The sequence below is a fragment of the Budorcas taxicolor genome, chromosome 1 (assembly GCF_023091745.1).
Source record: "Budorcas taxicolor isolate Tak-1 chromosome 1, Takin1.1, whole genome shotgun sequence".
Taxonomy (NCBI): domain Eukaryota; kingdom Metazoa; phylum Chordata; class Mammalia; order Artiodactyla; family Bovidae; genus Budorcas; species Budorcas taxicolor.
Genome location: NC_068910.1, coordinates 208,483,718 through 208,499,130, shown reverse-complemented (window position 1 = coordinate 208,499,130; position 15,413 = coordinate 208,483,718). Strand labels below are relative to the sequence as shown.

At 51.0% G+C, this 15,413-nt stretch overlaps 3 protein-coding genes across 3 annotated transcripts in view; all 3 read left to right on the top strand.

The window, feature by feature from the left end:
• TSPEAR (thrombospondin type laminin G domain and EAR repeats) overlaps positions 1 to 15,413 on the top strand; it is a 108,940-nt gene that overhangs the window by 70,840 nt on the left and 22,687 nt on the right. The window contains exon 4 of the mRNA XM_052645796.1: positions 14,309 to 14,547. Within this exon, the coding sequence (XP_052501756.1) occupies positions 14,309 to 14,547 (239 nt within the window). The remainder of the gene's footprint in view (positions 1 to 14,308; positions 14,548 to 15,413) is intronic.
• LOC128069599 (keratin-associated protein 10-8-like) lies at positions 3,890 to 4,621 on the top strand. The gene is made up of 3 exons (XM_052662756.1): positions 3,890 to 3,943; positions 3,992 to 4,257; positions 4,318 to 4,621. The coding sequence occupies exons 1-3, from the start codon at positions 3,890 to 3,892 to the stop codon at positions 4,619 to 4,621; spliced, it is 624 nt and encodes a 207-aa protein (XP_052518716.1).
• On the top strand, positions 10,544 to 11,464 carry LOC128070002 (keratin-associated protein 10-8-like). The gene is made up of 3 exons (XM_052663332.1): positions 10,544 to 10,807; positions 10,916 to 11,019; positions 11,203 to 11,464. The coding sequence occupies exons 1-3, from the start codon at positions 10,544 to 10,546 to the stop codon at positions 11,462 to 11,464; spliced, it is 630 nt and encodes a 209-aa protein (XP_052519292.1).

The following is a 15,413-nucleotide window of genomic DNA, read 5'->3' as shown; positions in this document are numbered from 1 at the left end:
TGGTAGTTCAGCTGGTAAAGGATCTGCCTGAAATGCAGGATACCCTGCTTTGATTCCTGGGTTGGGAAGATCCCCTGGAAAAGAGATAGACTACCCACTCCAGTCCTCTTGGGCTTCCCTGGTGGCTGAGATGTTAGAGAATCTGGCTGCAATGCAGAAAACATGGGTTCGATCCCTGGCTTGGAAAGATCCCCTGGAGGAGGGCTTGGCAACCCACTCTAGGATTCTTGCCTGGAGAATCCCCATGGACAGAGGAGACTGGCAGGCAACAGTGCACAGGGTCACAAAGAGTTGGACACGACTAAGCGACTAAACACAGCACATCACCTCCAAATTGATCTATAGATTCAAAGTAATTCCAATAACAAATGGAGTTTCTTTGTTGGTATCAATAAGTTGACCCTAAAATTATTTGAAAGGCAAAGGAGCTCAAGGAGCCACAAAATTTGAATGGGGAAGAAAGTTGGAGGTTTCACCCTATCTGACTTCAGTGTTTTCCATAAAGCTATAATAATCAAAACAATCCAATGCTAGCGAAGGTACAGGCCCAGATGAATGACACAGAAAAGGAAACAGGCCCACACAAGTGAAATCAGTTGATTTTTCATAAAAGTGCAAAGGCAGTTTGGAACAATGGATGTCTATATGCAAAACAAAAAGTAAGCCTTGACCCGTACCTCAACTTTTACTTAATGTAAAACTTTAATCAAAGTTTATCAGAGACCTAAATATAAAATGTGAAAGTTTTAAACTTTCAGAGGAAAACATAGAAGAAAATCTTTGTGACCTTGTGGTTAGGCAGAGTTCTTATATTCAATACCCAAAGCACAATTGCTAAACGAAAATAAAGAATACCCTGGACTTTATCAGTATTAAACTATTTTGTTCATCAAAAGACACTCTTAAAGAATGAAAACACAAGCCATAGACAGGAGAAAATATTTGCAAATCACACATCTGACTAAAGTCCTTGTATCCAAAATATATAAAAACACTCAAAATCCAACATCAAGAAAAACTAACAAACTAACAAAGAAAAGATTTGAAGAAATACCAAAGAAGATGCAGGAATGGCAAATAAGCATATAAAATGATGCTCCACATGATTACTCATTAGGAAAGTGCAAATTAAAACCTCAACAAAGTCCCCTTCATACCTATGAGAAAGGCTAGAATGAAAAACAATTAACAGGCCAGTGTTGGCAGGGATGTGGAGAAACTGGAGCTTTGATACATAAAATAATATCATAAATGACACAGCCACTGTGGAAAAGTTTGGCAAATAGGTACATTAGAGAACCTCACCGTATCACTGGTCTTTGGGGAAATGCAAGTTTGAATTATGCTAAGGTAGTGCAGCTGCTGCTAAGTCGCGTCAGTCGCGTCCGACTCAGAGCGACCCATAGATGGCAGCCCACCAGGCTCCTCTATCCCTGGGATTCTCCAGGCAAGAACACTGGAGTGGGTTGCCATTTCCTTCTCCAATGCATGAAAGTGAAAAGTGAAAGTAAAGTTGCTCTGTCGTGTCTGACTCTTAGCAACCGCATGGACTGCAGCCTACCAAGCTCCTCCATCTATGGGATTTTCCAGGCAAGAGTACTGGAGTGGGTCACCAGTGCCTTCTCCAATACTAAGGTACTACTGCATACCTATTGTTGTTAGGTTACTAAGTGAATGAAGTGGAGTGAAAGTTGCTCAGTTGTGTCTGACTCTTAATTCTCCAGGCCAGAATACTGGAGTGGGTAGCCTTTCCCTTCTCCAGGAGATCTTCCCAACCCAGGGATCAAACCCAGGTCTCCCACATTGCAGGCAGATTCTTTACCAGCTGAGCCATAAGGGAAGTCCAAGAACACTGGGATGGGTAGCCTATTCCTTCTCCAGCAGATCTTCCCGACCCAGGAATTGAACCAGGATCTCCTGCATTGCAAGTGGATTCTTTACCAACTGAGCAATGAGGGAAGCCCTGTTTAGTCACTAACTTGAGTTTAACGGTTTGTGACCCCAAGGACTGTAGCCTGCCAGTCTCCCCTGTCCATGGGATTTCCAGGGAAGAATACTGGACTGGGTTGCTATTTCCCTCTTCAGAGGATTTTCCCACTCAGGAGATCAAACTCACAGCTCCTGCATTGCCAGGTGGACTCTTAACCACCAAGCCATCTGGGAAGCCCTCACGCCTATTAGAACGGCCAAAATTAAAACCCTCACAATATCGACTGTTGGCCAAGGGTATGCAGCCACGAGAACGTTCACGCATTGCTGGTGGGAACGCAGAATGGCACAGCCACTTGGGGAAAGAGCTTAGCAGGTTCCTATCAAGCCAAACCTACAGTTCCCATCCGATCCAGCTCTGCCGCGCCTGGGTGTTTATCCTAGAGGAATGAAAACACGATCACAAAGAAACCTGTACACAAAGAACGTAGACAGCAGGTTTGTTCATAATCACCAAAGACAGGAAGTCATGAAAGTGTCTCCCAGCTGTGCAGTGAACAAATGGGGGAGGCCTCTCACCCCGGACACCGCACAGCAGGAAAGGGGATGAGCCCGGATGCACATGGCACCATGGCCACTGCATTTTCCAAGCGAAAGGAGCCAGACCCCAAAGGCCACCCGGTATACAATTCTATGTATGTGACCTCCTGGAAAAGCCACAACTGCAGGGATCTTGAATCAGCACTTGCCTGGGGCTTTGGGCCGAGAGAGGAGCTGACTCCAGTGGAGAGGAGTGTGGGGGCCTGTATGGTCTGGTGGGGGTGTGTCTGCGTTTGTGAAAACTCAGAGAACTACGCAAGGCAAAGAGGGGGTCGAAGGCCAGAGGGGCTGGGCAGCCAGCAGGCGCTTATTCTACAGGGCCAAGCCGGTGGACCTCCTCTCCCTCCGTCTGCTTTTTGCTGACTTGTTGTTCTTTCTTATTGTTTTTCATATGTGCCTGCCTTTGGGCTCGCTCTTTTTCTGGACCGTCTACTCGTGAGGTAGTTTTTGTACGTAATGTACGAGGAACTCCTTTCCAGAATAGCTGTCTTATCCAAAGTGCTCTAATCTCCATCTGCCTGATAATCCACTTTCCTCAGACTTTCAAGATTTGGTTGCACTGTTTTCAGGTATGTTGATAGGCTGAGCAAAGTCGGATGCCAAACTCTCTGGAAGCTTTTAGGCTGTTTCCGCGTATTTGGCGTCAGACATTTCACCAGTGTGTCAGATACGCACCGTTTCCCGTTCATCTTGTCCTAGTTTGGTCAGAGTTCCGGACCTGAAGCCCAGGTTTCCCTCCCTTCTCTCTGGAAAATGTTCTGCTTCTCCCTTTGTTGTGCACGTTCTAACCCTGGAGACCCCGTCTGACGGGGAGGGACCTTCCCTCCTTCCTGCTCTGTGCTTGAGACATGCCTTGTTTCTTCTCACTCACCCCTTCTCCCTTGGGCTGGTCTCTCCACTGTTCAGCCCTGCTGCTTGAGAGGGATGTCCAACAGCAGGGGACAGCACTGTCCCAACTGTGAGCTCTGCGATGCCACGTCACGGAGACTGGGGTTCACAGCCACTCACCTGAGAGCGATAGAGACAGGTGGGAGGGGGAGCTGGCAGGCACGCACGGTGGGGCTTTGGGACCCTAGATTAATCCTGTGTTTGCTGAGAGAACCTCACACAGCTCAGGGGTGATCCAGTCCCCAACCAGGACATGCATTTTACAAGCAGCAAACTCTTGTGTAAATAAACAAGAAGAAATAGGGGCTCAAAACACCAACAAGGAAAGGGAAGCCTCAGGGAGCCTTCAGCTGGCCCTGCACACACCTGGACGGGGTATAAAAGGCCCACAGCCCTGAGCAGCGCTCACACACACACACACTCACTCACTCACACTCACACCTCACCCTCCTCCAGCCCCACCGCCTCCACCATGGCTTCCTCCGCCCTGTCTGTCTGCTCCAGTGACCTGAGCTACAGCAGCCGGGTCTGCCTGCCTGGGTCCTGTGACTCCTACACCGGCTCCTCCTGGCAGGTGGACGACTGTCCAGAGAGCTGCTGCGAGCCCCCCTGCTGTGCCCCCAGCTGCTGCACCCCAGCCCCCCGCCTGACCCTCCTCTGTGCCCCAGTGAGCTGTGAGTCCCACCCCTGCTGCCAGCCAGCCTGCAGCAGCTCCTGCCCGGCCTTGTGCTGCCAGCAGTCTAGCTGCCAGCCCTTCTGCTGCACCTCGTCCCCCTGCCAGCAAGACTGCTGCAGGACTGTCTGCTGCAGGCCCGTCTGCTGCACACCTGTCTGCTGCGGGCTTGTCTGCTGCAGGCCCATCTACTGCAGGCCCATCTACTGCAGGCCCGTCTCCTGCAGGCCCGTCTGCTGCAGGCCCGTCTGTTGCACACCCCTCTGCTGCAGGCCCGTCTGCTGTGAGTCCTCCCCCTGCTCAGCCTCCTTGTGCTGCCAGCCCAACCCCTGCTCCTCGGTCAGTTGCAGACCTTCCTCCTCCGTGTCCCTCCTCTGCCGTCCTGTGTGCCGCCCCGCATGCTGCGTGCCCACCTCCTCCTGCCAGCCCAGCTGCTGCCGCCAGGCCTCCTGCGTGTCCCTGCTCTGCCGGCCCGCGTGCTCCCGCCCTGCTTGCTGCGTCCGAACCTCGGCCCCAGAGCCCAGTTGCTGACCTGACACATTTCCAAGTCTTTCCAGGGCCAACGCTGGCTTTCACCTGAAATTTCTGTAGCCTTGAACCCAGTCTGGGGTCTCCTTCTGCCCCAGAATTTCCTGTGAGCAGCCTGGGATGGCTCCTGGTTCCTTCCAGGCCCTGAGTGTCAGCCAGCATCCTGCTCTCCATCCTTGTTGGTCATGGATTTTGTCCTGACCTAGGTGAGGGGTCTGCCTGCTAACAAATAAAGTCATTGTCATGCCCTCTTTGTGCCTTGAGTGCATATCTTTTCAAACCCTGGGAAAGACCTTTGTTGTGGAGAGTGGTCTGGGGTGTGTTAGAAACCTGGCCTTGAGTTGTATCCAGGACAGTAACATCATCAGGCACGACTAACCACGCCCAGCTACTCTTTGCCTGGGTATTCTGTTACCTTAGTTCCAGTGCAGCCTTCAGTCCAGAGTATCCTGCTCACCTGTAGACCCCTGCATGAAGTGAGTGATGGGGTCACAGTGGGGCACATGTTCAGGCCCCGGGCTTGCACACTGGGAACATGGGGCCTCACTAGGGACAAAGGAGACCCCGTTTAGTAAACATCTGCCTTGAATACGTAAAGCTTACTCCAGAAACAGCTTCCGACATGCTGGTGCCAGCCATTCTCTAGTGCCCTGGACATGAGTGTGAGTGCCTCCCTCTGTGTGTAGAAGTCTGGATGGTGAGAGCCACATGCAGTGATGTTGGGAGCCTGTATGAGTCAGGATTCTCCAGAGAAAGGACCAATAAGACTTGTGTACATATGCAGAGATTGATGTTGAGGAGCTGGCTCACACAGTTTGGAAAAGGGCAAGACCCAAATCTGCAGGGTGAGCTTCCAGGAAGAGTTGGTGTTGCAGCTACAGATGGCCTGCTAGTAGAATCTCTTTCTCCTTGGGAGACTTCAGTCTGTTCTCAAGTTCTTCCACTGCTTGGGTTTGGCCCACTCACATTTTGTAGGGCAATCTCTTACTCAGAGTCCACTGATTTCAGTATTGATCTCACCTAAGAAGCCACTGTGTCATGACATCCAGACATGTTTACCCAGACAACTGGGTATGGTGGTCTGGTCAGTTGACACTTGAAACTATCCATCACAGGGACCAACAGCCAAAGGGGATGGGCTATTTGGAAATGGCAGATGCTCACTGGGTGATGCCCTCAGGAATGCAAGTACTAAGGCAGCTATCCCTCTTGGGAAATACGGGGAAGAGGGACATACCCTGGCCCTGTCAGGACAGGGCTGGGTAGGCAGACACCTGCAGGGCAGTGTGAAGGGCCTTGACTGGGGGCCTCAAATGTAATTGTACCTATTATAATATGCATGCATTGTGCTGAGTTGCTTCAAGCATGTCTGATTCTTTGTGACCTTATGGACTGTAAGCTGCCCGACTCTTCTGTCCATGAGCTTCTCCAGGCAGGAGTACAAGAGTGGCTTTCTATGCCCTCCTCCGCGGGCTCTTCCTGACCCAGGGATCAAATCTGTGTCTGTTGCAGTTCCTGCTGGCAGCCGAATCCTTTACTGCTGAGCCACCGGAAGGCCTACTCTTATAATAGCCACATTTAAAAGTGAAAAAAGACAGGTAGAGTTTATTTAATTACATTTTATTAACCCAATATATGCAAAATGTTTAAAGAGATGGGAATACCAGACCACCTTACCTGTCTCCTGAGAACCCTGAATGTGGATCAAGAAGCAACAATTAGACCTGGATATATAACAGTGGACTGGTTCCAAACTGGGAAAGGAGTATCAAGGCTGTATATTTTCACTCTGCTTATTTAGCTTATATACAGAATACATCATGCAAAATGCCAGGCGGGATGAAGTACAAGCTGGAATCAAGATGGCTAGGAGAAATATCAACAAGCTCAGTTATGCAGATGATACCACCCTTAATGGCAGAAAGTGAAGAGAAACTAAAGAGCCTCTTGATGAGGGTGAAAGGGGAGAGTGAAAAAGCTGATGAAACTCAACATTCAAAATACTAAGATCATGGCATCTAGTCTCATCATTCAATGGGAAATAGATGGGGAACAATGGAAACAATGACAGACCTTTATTTTGGGGGGCTAAAAAATCACTGCAGATATTGACTGCAGCCATGAAATTAAAAGATGCTTGATCCTTAGAAGAAAAGCTATGATCAACCTAGACAGCATATTAAGAAGCAGAGACATTACTTCACCAACAAAGGCCTGTCTAGTCAAAGCTGTAGTTTTTCCAGTGGTCATGTATAGATGTGAGAGTTGGGGACTGTGAAGAAAGCTGAGTGCTGAAGAATTGATGCTTTTGAATTGTGGTGTTGGAGAAGACTCTTGGGAGTCCCTTGGACAGCAAGGAGATCAAGCCTGAATATTCATTGGGAGGACTGATGCTAAAGCTGAAGCTCCAGTACTTTGGCCACCTGATGCGAAGAGCTGACTCATTAGAAAAGACCCTCATGTTGGGAAGGATTGACGGTAAAAGGAGTTGAGAGCGGCAGAGGGTGAGATGCTTAGATAGCATCATCGACTCAGTGGGTATGAATTTGAGCAAACTCTAGGAGACAGTGGAGGACAGAGGAACCTGGCATCCTGCAGTCCATAGGGTCACAAAGAATTGGACTTAGCGACTGAACAACAACAACAACCCAGAAGCGTAGTGTTTCAATACACCTGATATTAATGAAGTATCAGCACCTCACCAGGGTCACTGCCTGGAAAGGATCAGACACTGTGTGTACCAACAGAACCCTAAAGTCTAAACTCTGGCTATTTAGACTTTTCTTCCTTTTCTTCTCACCTCAGTTCAGTTCAGTTCAATCACTCAGTCATGTCCGACTCTTTGGGACCCCATGAATCACAGCATGCCAGGCCTCCCTGTCCATTACCAGCTGCCGGAGTTCACTCAAACTAACGTCCATTGAGTTGGTGATGCCATCCAGCCATCTCATTCTCTGTCGTCCCCTTCTGCTCCTGCCCCCAATCCCTCCCAGCATCAGAGTCTTTTCCAATGAGTCAACTCTTCGCATGAGGTGGCCAAAGTATTGGAATTTCAGCTTTAGCATCAGTCCTTCCAAAGAACACCTAGGACTGATCTCCTTTAGAATGGACTGGTTGGATCTCCTTGCAGTCCAAGGGACTCTCAAGAGTCTTCTCCAACACCACAGTTCAAAAGCATCAATTCTTCCCACCTACACCTGCCTAATTTCCCATGTGCTCCTGTATGTTACATCACTTGGGCCGTTTGTCTTCTTTCTTTCTGGTTTTTGTTTTTAAGACTTTTTTAACAATGACCATTTTAAAGTCGTTATTGAATTTGTTACCACACTGCTTCTTTTTTGTGTTTCCATTTTTCTGGCTGAGGGTTGTGTGGGATCTTGGCTCCCTGACCAAGGACTGATCCCACACCCCATGCACTGGAAGGTGGATCCTTAACCTGTGGACCTCCAGAGGACTCCCATCATTTGTTTTGTTTCTTTAAATGTTTCTCTAAGAGGGAAACATGAGTAGAGTGTTTTCCAAGCTCTTGCTTATGTGAAAATACACTGCTGTTCTCTTTACTTGAGAAGGATATAAGAGGCTTCCCAGGTGGCAGTACTGGTAAAGAATTGGCCTGCCAGTGCAGGAGAAAGCTGTAATAATTTGAAAAAGAAAAAACCAGCCTTAGTCCCCAGTGTTCCCCTAGAAGCTCTGTGTCTTTCACTGTTTGGTGGGAGAGGTTTGGTGTCCGACCGGTCAGGGTTCATTTCCAGACTGTCAGCCGTTTCTTCCTGCTTGGAGATGGAGCTGCCCTTCATTCAGTTCATTTAAAAACTGCCAGTGTACGACTAGGGTGGGCTCTAAAACTCCAAAGCTCTTGAATTCATGAGGCCCTTCCAGTCCAAGCACACGCACCTTGGTGCACTCAGCTCAGAGTGGTTCGTGTTCAGTCCTGTGTTTACTGTTCTATCCTGGCTCTTCCTTCTTCCTTGTTAGCAATGGAGCAATCACGTTTGGTGTCAGCGAAACACATGGTCTGTTTATTACATTTTCTCTCATCATATTTGGGGATTTATGCTTTACCTCTGTTGGAGAAAGAAGTGGCACCTCACTCTAGAATTCTTGCCTGGAGAATCCCATGGACAGAGGAACTTGGCGGGCTACAGTCCATGGGGTCACAGAGTCGGACACGACTGAGCGCCTGAGCAAGCATGTGCACTTTACCTCGGTGGATTGGAGGAACCAGCAGTGTTTGTGCTGAAAACCACAGGGTTGATTTTCTGTGGTGTTAATTTTGCTCTTTTCCGCCTCTGTTGTAAATTTTCAGCACAGCTGCCTGGTGCTAAATTTCCGTGGACACATGCTTCCTTCTGTGTGTAGCCCTGAAGTTGGCCTGGGTAAGAGCCTCGATCCTATATACAGGTGGCTGGCGTCCAGTCCCAGTCCTGATGATGAAAGGTTGTTGTCGAACGGAAAGATCCCGGGATTCTTGGCCTCCGGAGGAGAAGAATTCAATCTGGGGCCAGAGACGAGGCTTGATTGCTCAGAGCTTTTGTGTAATAAAGTTTTATTAAAGTATAAAGGAGATAGAGAAAGCTTCTGACATAGGCATCAGAAGGAGACAGAAAGAGTACCCCCCTGCTAGTCTTCAGCTGGATGTTACATAGTCACTAGCAGTCTGTTAATAAAAGAAAGGAATGTCTTAAAACTCAGAATGGCAGCAGGCCCCTCACCCATAAGATGTATTTTGGGATAATCCTGGCACCAGATGCTTCATCCCAGGCCATAAAACGATTGACTTGAATCTTGTAGAAGGGCAGATTACCATGCAAATAGTTTCGTTTACATAGATTTGGGGAGCAATGTCTGAGTATAACATACTGGTTTGTCAAGTAGGTTCTGAGCCATTAGGCAGAACCCACTTGAAGACAGAGTCTGGGGTAAATGCATAGAACATTAACATAGCTTAAGACAAATATTTCCATAAGAAAAATGCATTGGTTAACTCAAGGTTTGAGAATAGTTAACTTCAGGTGAAACCAGGTGTCATTAGGGCAACACAGTATTTTAAGAGAAACCTTTTAAATTTGTATAGAGAGGGAAAAAGATATCACTAGTTTGTTTCCTCCTGCCGCTTAAGAGAGATAAAAATGTCTGACACTTGCAGCCTATTTCCTCCATTTGGAGACCCCTGGCCTTCCTGCCTGTTGCCCTCTCAATACTTTGGGCTGTGTGACCTGGAGATGGTTGCTTAACGTCTCTGTGCCTGGGCTTCCTCGTGTATTTATAGAAACTTCCTAGCTGAAAACTTCCTTCCTTCACTCAGCATCGTTCCTGTTGTTCAGTCGCTCAGTTGTGTCCCGCTCTTTGTGACCCCGTGGACTACAGCACAGCAGGCTTCCCTGTCCTTCACCATCTCCCAGAGCTTGCACAAAGTCATGTCCATTGAATCAATGATGCCATCTAACCAACTCGTCCGCTGTTGTCCCCGCTGTCTCCTCCTGCTTTAATCTTGCCCAGCATCAGGGTCTTTTCTAATGAGTCAGCTCTTTGAATCAGGTGGCCAGAGGACTGGAGCTTCAGCTTCAGCATCAGTCCTTCCAGTGAATATTCAGGGTTGATTTCCTCTTGGATCTTACCACAGATATTTTCTGTGTCTTTTCTTGAGCCAAACAAAGGAGAAAAGGGAAAACATCCTGCAACATGGGATATTTACGCTCACAGGTTTAATGAGTGAAAACAATTGTGGAAACTACGCCAGCACTAATGAGGGGCTCTTGCCGCCAGCTGTCAACCCCAACAAGGAAGGGAGGGCCTGGGAGTCTCCTGTGAGGACAACACAAGCCAGGGGCCAGGTATAAAAGCCCTGCATCCCCAAGCACCTCACACACACAGCTCATACACCCACACACACTCAAACCCTCCTCCAGCCCCACCGCCTCCACCATGGCAGCCTCCACCCTGTCCATCTGCTCCAGCGACCTGAGCTATGACTGTCCAGAGAGCTGCTGCGAGCCCCCCTGCTGTGCCCCCAGCTGCTGCGCCCCGGCCCCCCGCCTGACCCTCCTCTGTGCCCCAGTGAGCTGCGAGTCCAGCCCCTGCTGCCAGGCAGCCTGCAGCAGCTCCTGCCCAGCCTCGTGCTGCCAGCAGTCTAGCTGCCAGCCCTCCTGCTGCACCTCCTCCCCCTGCCAGCAGGCCTGCTGTGAGCCTGTCTGCTGCAGGCCTGTCTGCTGTGAGGCCTCTCCCTGTTCTACCTCCTCATGTTGCCAGCAGTCCAGCTGCCAGCCCTCCTGCTGCACCTCTTCCCCCTGCCAGCAGGCCTGCTGTGAGCCCGTCTGCTGCAGGCCCATCTGCTGCACACCTGTCTGCTGTGAGGCCTCCCCCTGCTCAACCTCCTCATGCTGCCAGCAGTCTAGCTGCCAGCCCTCCTGCTGCACCTCCTCCCCCTGCCAGCAGGCCTGCTGTGAGCCTGTCTGCTGCAGGCCTGTCTGCTGTGAGGCCTCTCCCTGTTCTACCTCCTCATGTTGCCAGCAGTCCAGCTGCCAGCCCTCCTGCTGCACCTCTTCCCCCTGCCAGCAGGCCTGCTGTGAGCCCGTCTGCTGCAGGCCCGTCTGCTGCACACCTGTCTGCTGCAGGCCCGTGTGCTGTGAGGCCTCCCCTTGCTCAGCCCCTTCATCCTGCTGCAGACCCTCCTCCTCCGTGTCCCTCCTCTGCCGCCCTGTGTGCCGCCCCGCCTGCTGCGTGCCCATTTCCTCCTGCCAGTCCAGCTGCTGCCGCCCGGCCTCCTCTGTGTCCCTCCTCTGCCAGCCTGCATGCTCCCGCCCAGCCTGCTATGTCCCCATCTCGGCCCCAGAGCCCTGCTGCTGACCTGGCACATCACTTGAGGGCCAGCCAGCCTCAGGTCCCACCTGTGACTTGGTCCTCCCAGCCTCCCTCTGTCCTGACCTGGGCTGGGTGGCTGCCCTCACTCAAGACAGGGTCCCCGATGTCTCCACTGTCCTGACTGACTGACCTCTCACTCCTGCTCCAGGAACCCCAACCTCACAGCTCCCAGGAATCGCCTCCAGCTGTCTCTGGGTCATTGCCCCCCTGCCCCTCCAGGTCCTCTGTCTGGGTCACTTGGCCTCGACTTCCAGCCTTGGGTGCATCCCCTTGGGCACCGGGATAAATAAACTCAGTTCGTCACCTGAACTGCTCCCTTCCTCTCACCTTCACTGAGGGTAAATCCAGGGTTTTGATCAGACACTGGTCTTCTCCAGCTGCAAGTATTTCTAGGGGTGAGTGACAAGCCACCGGAAGGGCAGTGCCCTGACTCCTCTGGGCAGGCACACTGGGTGGGGCTCCTGCCCTCTCTGGGAAGGACCAGGTTGCTCAGGTCCTGTGGTCCTGGGAGGTGAACATGGGAGAAGTGGAGGTGCCTGTCCAGCCCGGATGCACTTGCTGTGACATCAGCGTCTTTCCCAACCCCTGCCTTGCCCCAACCACCACCATTTTGTCCCACTGTGCCCTCAGGCACACACTCCTGAGAGCTGGCTCCTGGAGATCCCTTCTAGGGGAAGATAAGCGCAGGGGCCACGAGTGTTCCCTTGGTGCCAGAGTGGCCAGAGGCCAAGTGACCCAAACTGTTCACATGGATGTTACTAAATTAGGTGTTAATTAAGCTTGAGGACCATGAAGGCTTTCTGTTTTAGTGTAATACTTGCGTGAAGTTTCACTCATACTTTCACATGGGCAAAGACTTGCTGAAAGATTATATTCTATATTTTACATAACTGCTTAGCATGCAGATTTAATCACTTTCAATTCTTTACCTTTTTGTGATATTAGGCTAGAAATTGTTCAGTCGTTGTGTCTGACTCTTTGTGACTCCATGGATTGCAGCATGCCAGGCTTCCCTGTCCTTCACTATTTCCCAGAGTTTGCTCAAACTCATGTTTGTTGAGTTGGGGATGCCATCCAACCATCTCATTCTTTGTCACCCCCTTCTCCTCTTGCCCTCATTCTTTCCCATCACCAGGGTCTTTTTCCAGTGTGTCGGCTCTTCACATCAGGTGGCCAAAGTATTGGCACTTCAGCTTCAGCATCAGTCCTTCCAATGAATATTCTGGGCTGATATCCTTTAGGATTGACTGGTTTGATCTCCTTGCTGTCCAAGGAACTCTCAAGAGTCTTCTCCAGCACCACAGTATGAAAGCATCAATTCTTCGGCACTCAGCCTTCTTTATTTTTAGGCTAGAAATGAACAGACTCTAAGTTGCATTAACAAACAGTCAAGTATGTATGGTCTCTCTGTGGTTCAAGCTGGAAAGTGATGCTCAGCTGGGGTTGCTGGTGTTTGGAGATGGTGATCATGCGGGTTGTGAGAGGTTTTTAAAATAGTGGAAAAATACATGTAAAGTGGAATTTCCCTTCTAGCCCTTTTTAAGTGTATGGTTCAGTGGCATTAAGGACAGTCACAGTGTTGTGCAGTGGTCACCACCACTCACCTCCAGAACCTTTTTCATCCTCCCCAAAATGGACCTCTGCTGCTGCTGCTAAGTCGCTTCAGTCGTGTCCGACTCTGCGACCCCAGAGACGGCAGCCCACCAGGCTCCCCCATCCCTGGGATTCTCCAGGCAAGAATACTGGAGTGGGTTGCCATGTCCTTCAATGCATGAAAGTGAAAAGTGAAAGTGAAGTCACTCAGTCACGTCCAACTCTTAGTGACCCCATGGACTGCAGCCTACAGACACTGAATAATAGCTCCCCAACGCCCCGCAGTCCCTGGTGGCCACTCCACTTCCTGTCTCTGACTCTGACCCTGTCAGCGGTCTCATATGAGTGCATTGCACACTAGTTGTCCTTCTGTGACTGGCTTACATCACTCAGCATAATGTCCTCAAGGTTTATCCACACTGATGTCAGAACTTCCTTTTTAAGGTTGAGTAATATCTCATTGCATGAATGCACCACATCTTACTTATCTGTTTCTTCACTGATAGACACTGGTTGCTGTGATATTTTAACTATTGAGAGTAATGCAGGTAAGAACAGGGGTGTACAGTTGCCTCTTCCGGATACTGCTGTCGGTCCTTTGGGATGTCTGCCAAAAGTGGAATTGCTGAGTCAGATGCTAATTCCACATACATTTTTTGAGGAGTCTCCTTATTGTTTTTTTTAATTTCTTAATTGGAGAGCATATACACTGAGAAATCCACAGTTCAAAAAGGCACAGGTACCCCAACGTTCCTTTCTGTTTTTTATTAATATTACCACCTCTCCATTTTCCATCCCCACCAACAGTGCACAGGGCCTCCAATTTCCCCACATCCTCGCCAACAGTTGCAGTTTTCTGTTTCACTGACAGTAGCTGTCCTCAGCAGTTGGTTTGGTTTTATCAGACTCTGGCTACTGCCTCGGGCGCTACAGTCTGGAGCCCCGGCTCTGGCCCTCACCTGCCCCGACCTGCCCCCCTCCCCTGCCCCTTCACCTGTCCTGCTCCCTTACCTGCTCCGCTCCCTCACCTGTTCCGCCCCCGCCACCCCTCACCTGCTCCCTCACCTGCCACTTCACCCACCCTGGCCCTTTGCTTGCCCGCCCCCAACCCCTCACCTGCCCTGCCCCTTCATCCGCCACGCCCCCTCACCTGCCCTGCCTCTCAATGCCCCGCCCCTCACTTCACTTGCCCCGCCCCTCACCTCACCCGTCCCACCCCCGCCCCCTCTCTTGCAGAAGAACGAGTACCTGCTGGCGGTGGTGGCAGAGGAGCGGGACTCGCTGCTGCTGGGCCTGCGCTACTCGCCCACCCAGCTGCACTTCCTCTTCCTCAGCGAGGACGGAGCAGGCGCCTGGCAGACCCGCGTGTCCTTCCGCAGCCCGGCTCTGGTGGACGGCCAGTGGCACGTGCTGGTCTTGGCCGTGTCCGAGGGCTCCTTTTCACTCACTACGGACTGCGGCCCCGCCGTGGACATGTAGGTACTGCGACACCCTGAGAGGGTCGCGTGGGGCTGTGTGCTGCCTGGCAAGGTGGGTCCACACAGCCAGCCGGTCCATGTGGCTGCCCCGGGACAGCTCGCAGTGCACTCATGGACCCGGGCCTAGGGCCTGAGCCCTGGCGGATGCGGTCAGGCTGGAGGAGGAGCGCCAGGCTCTGTCGGTGGACCTGGAGCTGCCCAGCTCGAAAAGCGGTGGGTGCACGGGTGGGAAGAGAGCCGAAGCCTGCCCGCGTCCTGGCTGTGTGGATTGGACTTGACCGAGTGAAAGCACTGCTAAAGAGTTGGTAGCATCGCTTAAAGGCCCAGAGGAAGGTCAGGGTGAACTCTGGCACCAGGAGCCCAAAAGGAGCTGCACCCGATCCAGCCCAGGGCTTTCTTCCCCCTGTATGTATGCATTTATTTTTGGCTCTGCCTGGTTTCAGTTGCCCCAGCAGGGGGGATCTTTCCTCCTGGTGCAGGGCCTTCTGTCTAGTTGTGTCCCCCGGCTCCAGAGTTCTGGGGCTCAGTAGTTGTGTTGCACAGGTTTAGTTGCCCCACAGCGTGTGGGATCTTAGTTCTCAGACCAGGGATCAAACCCATGTCCCCTGCATTGGAAGGCAGGTTCGTATGCACTGGACCGCCAGGGAAGTCCTGAGGCGCAGGTCTTGCTTTGTGACTTTCAACCCATCATTTAACCTCTCTGACTCAGTTTCCTTTTCTGGGGTGAGGGAATAAATAGTCAGCAAAACTCCCAGTTAAAGGTGCAGAACAATCTTCATAGCTTTGACACAACCCCAGGCATGCTCCAGACTAAACATTGTTCAGTCCCAGCTCCGGCCACATCTTTCTACACCCCCTGGGTC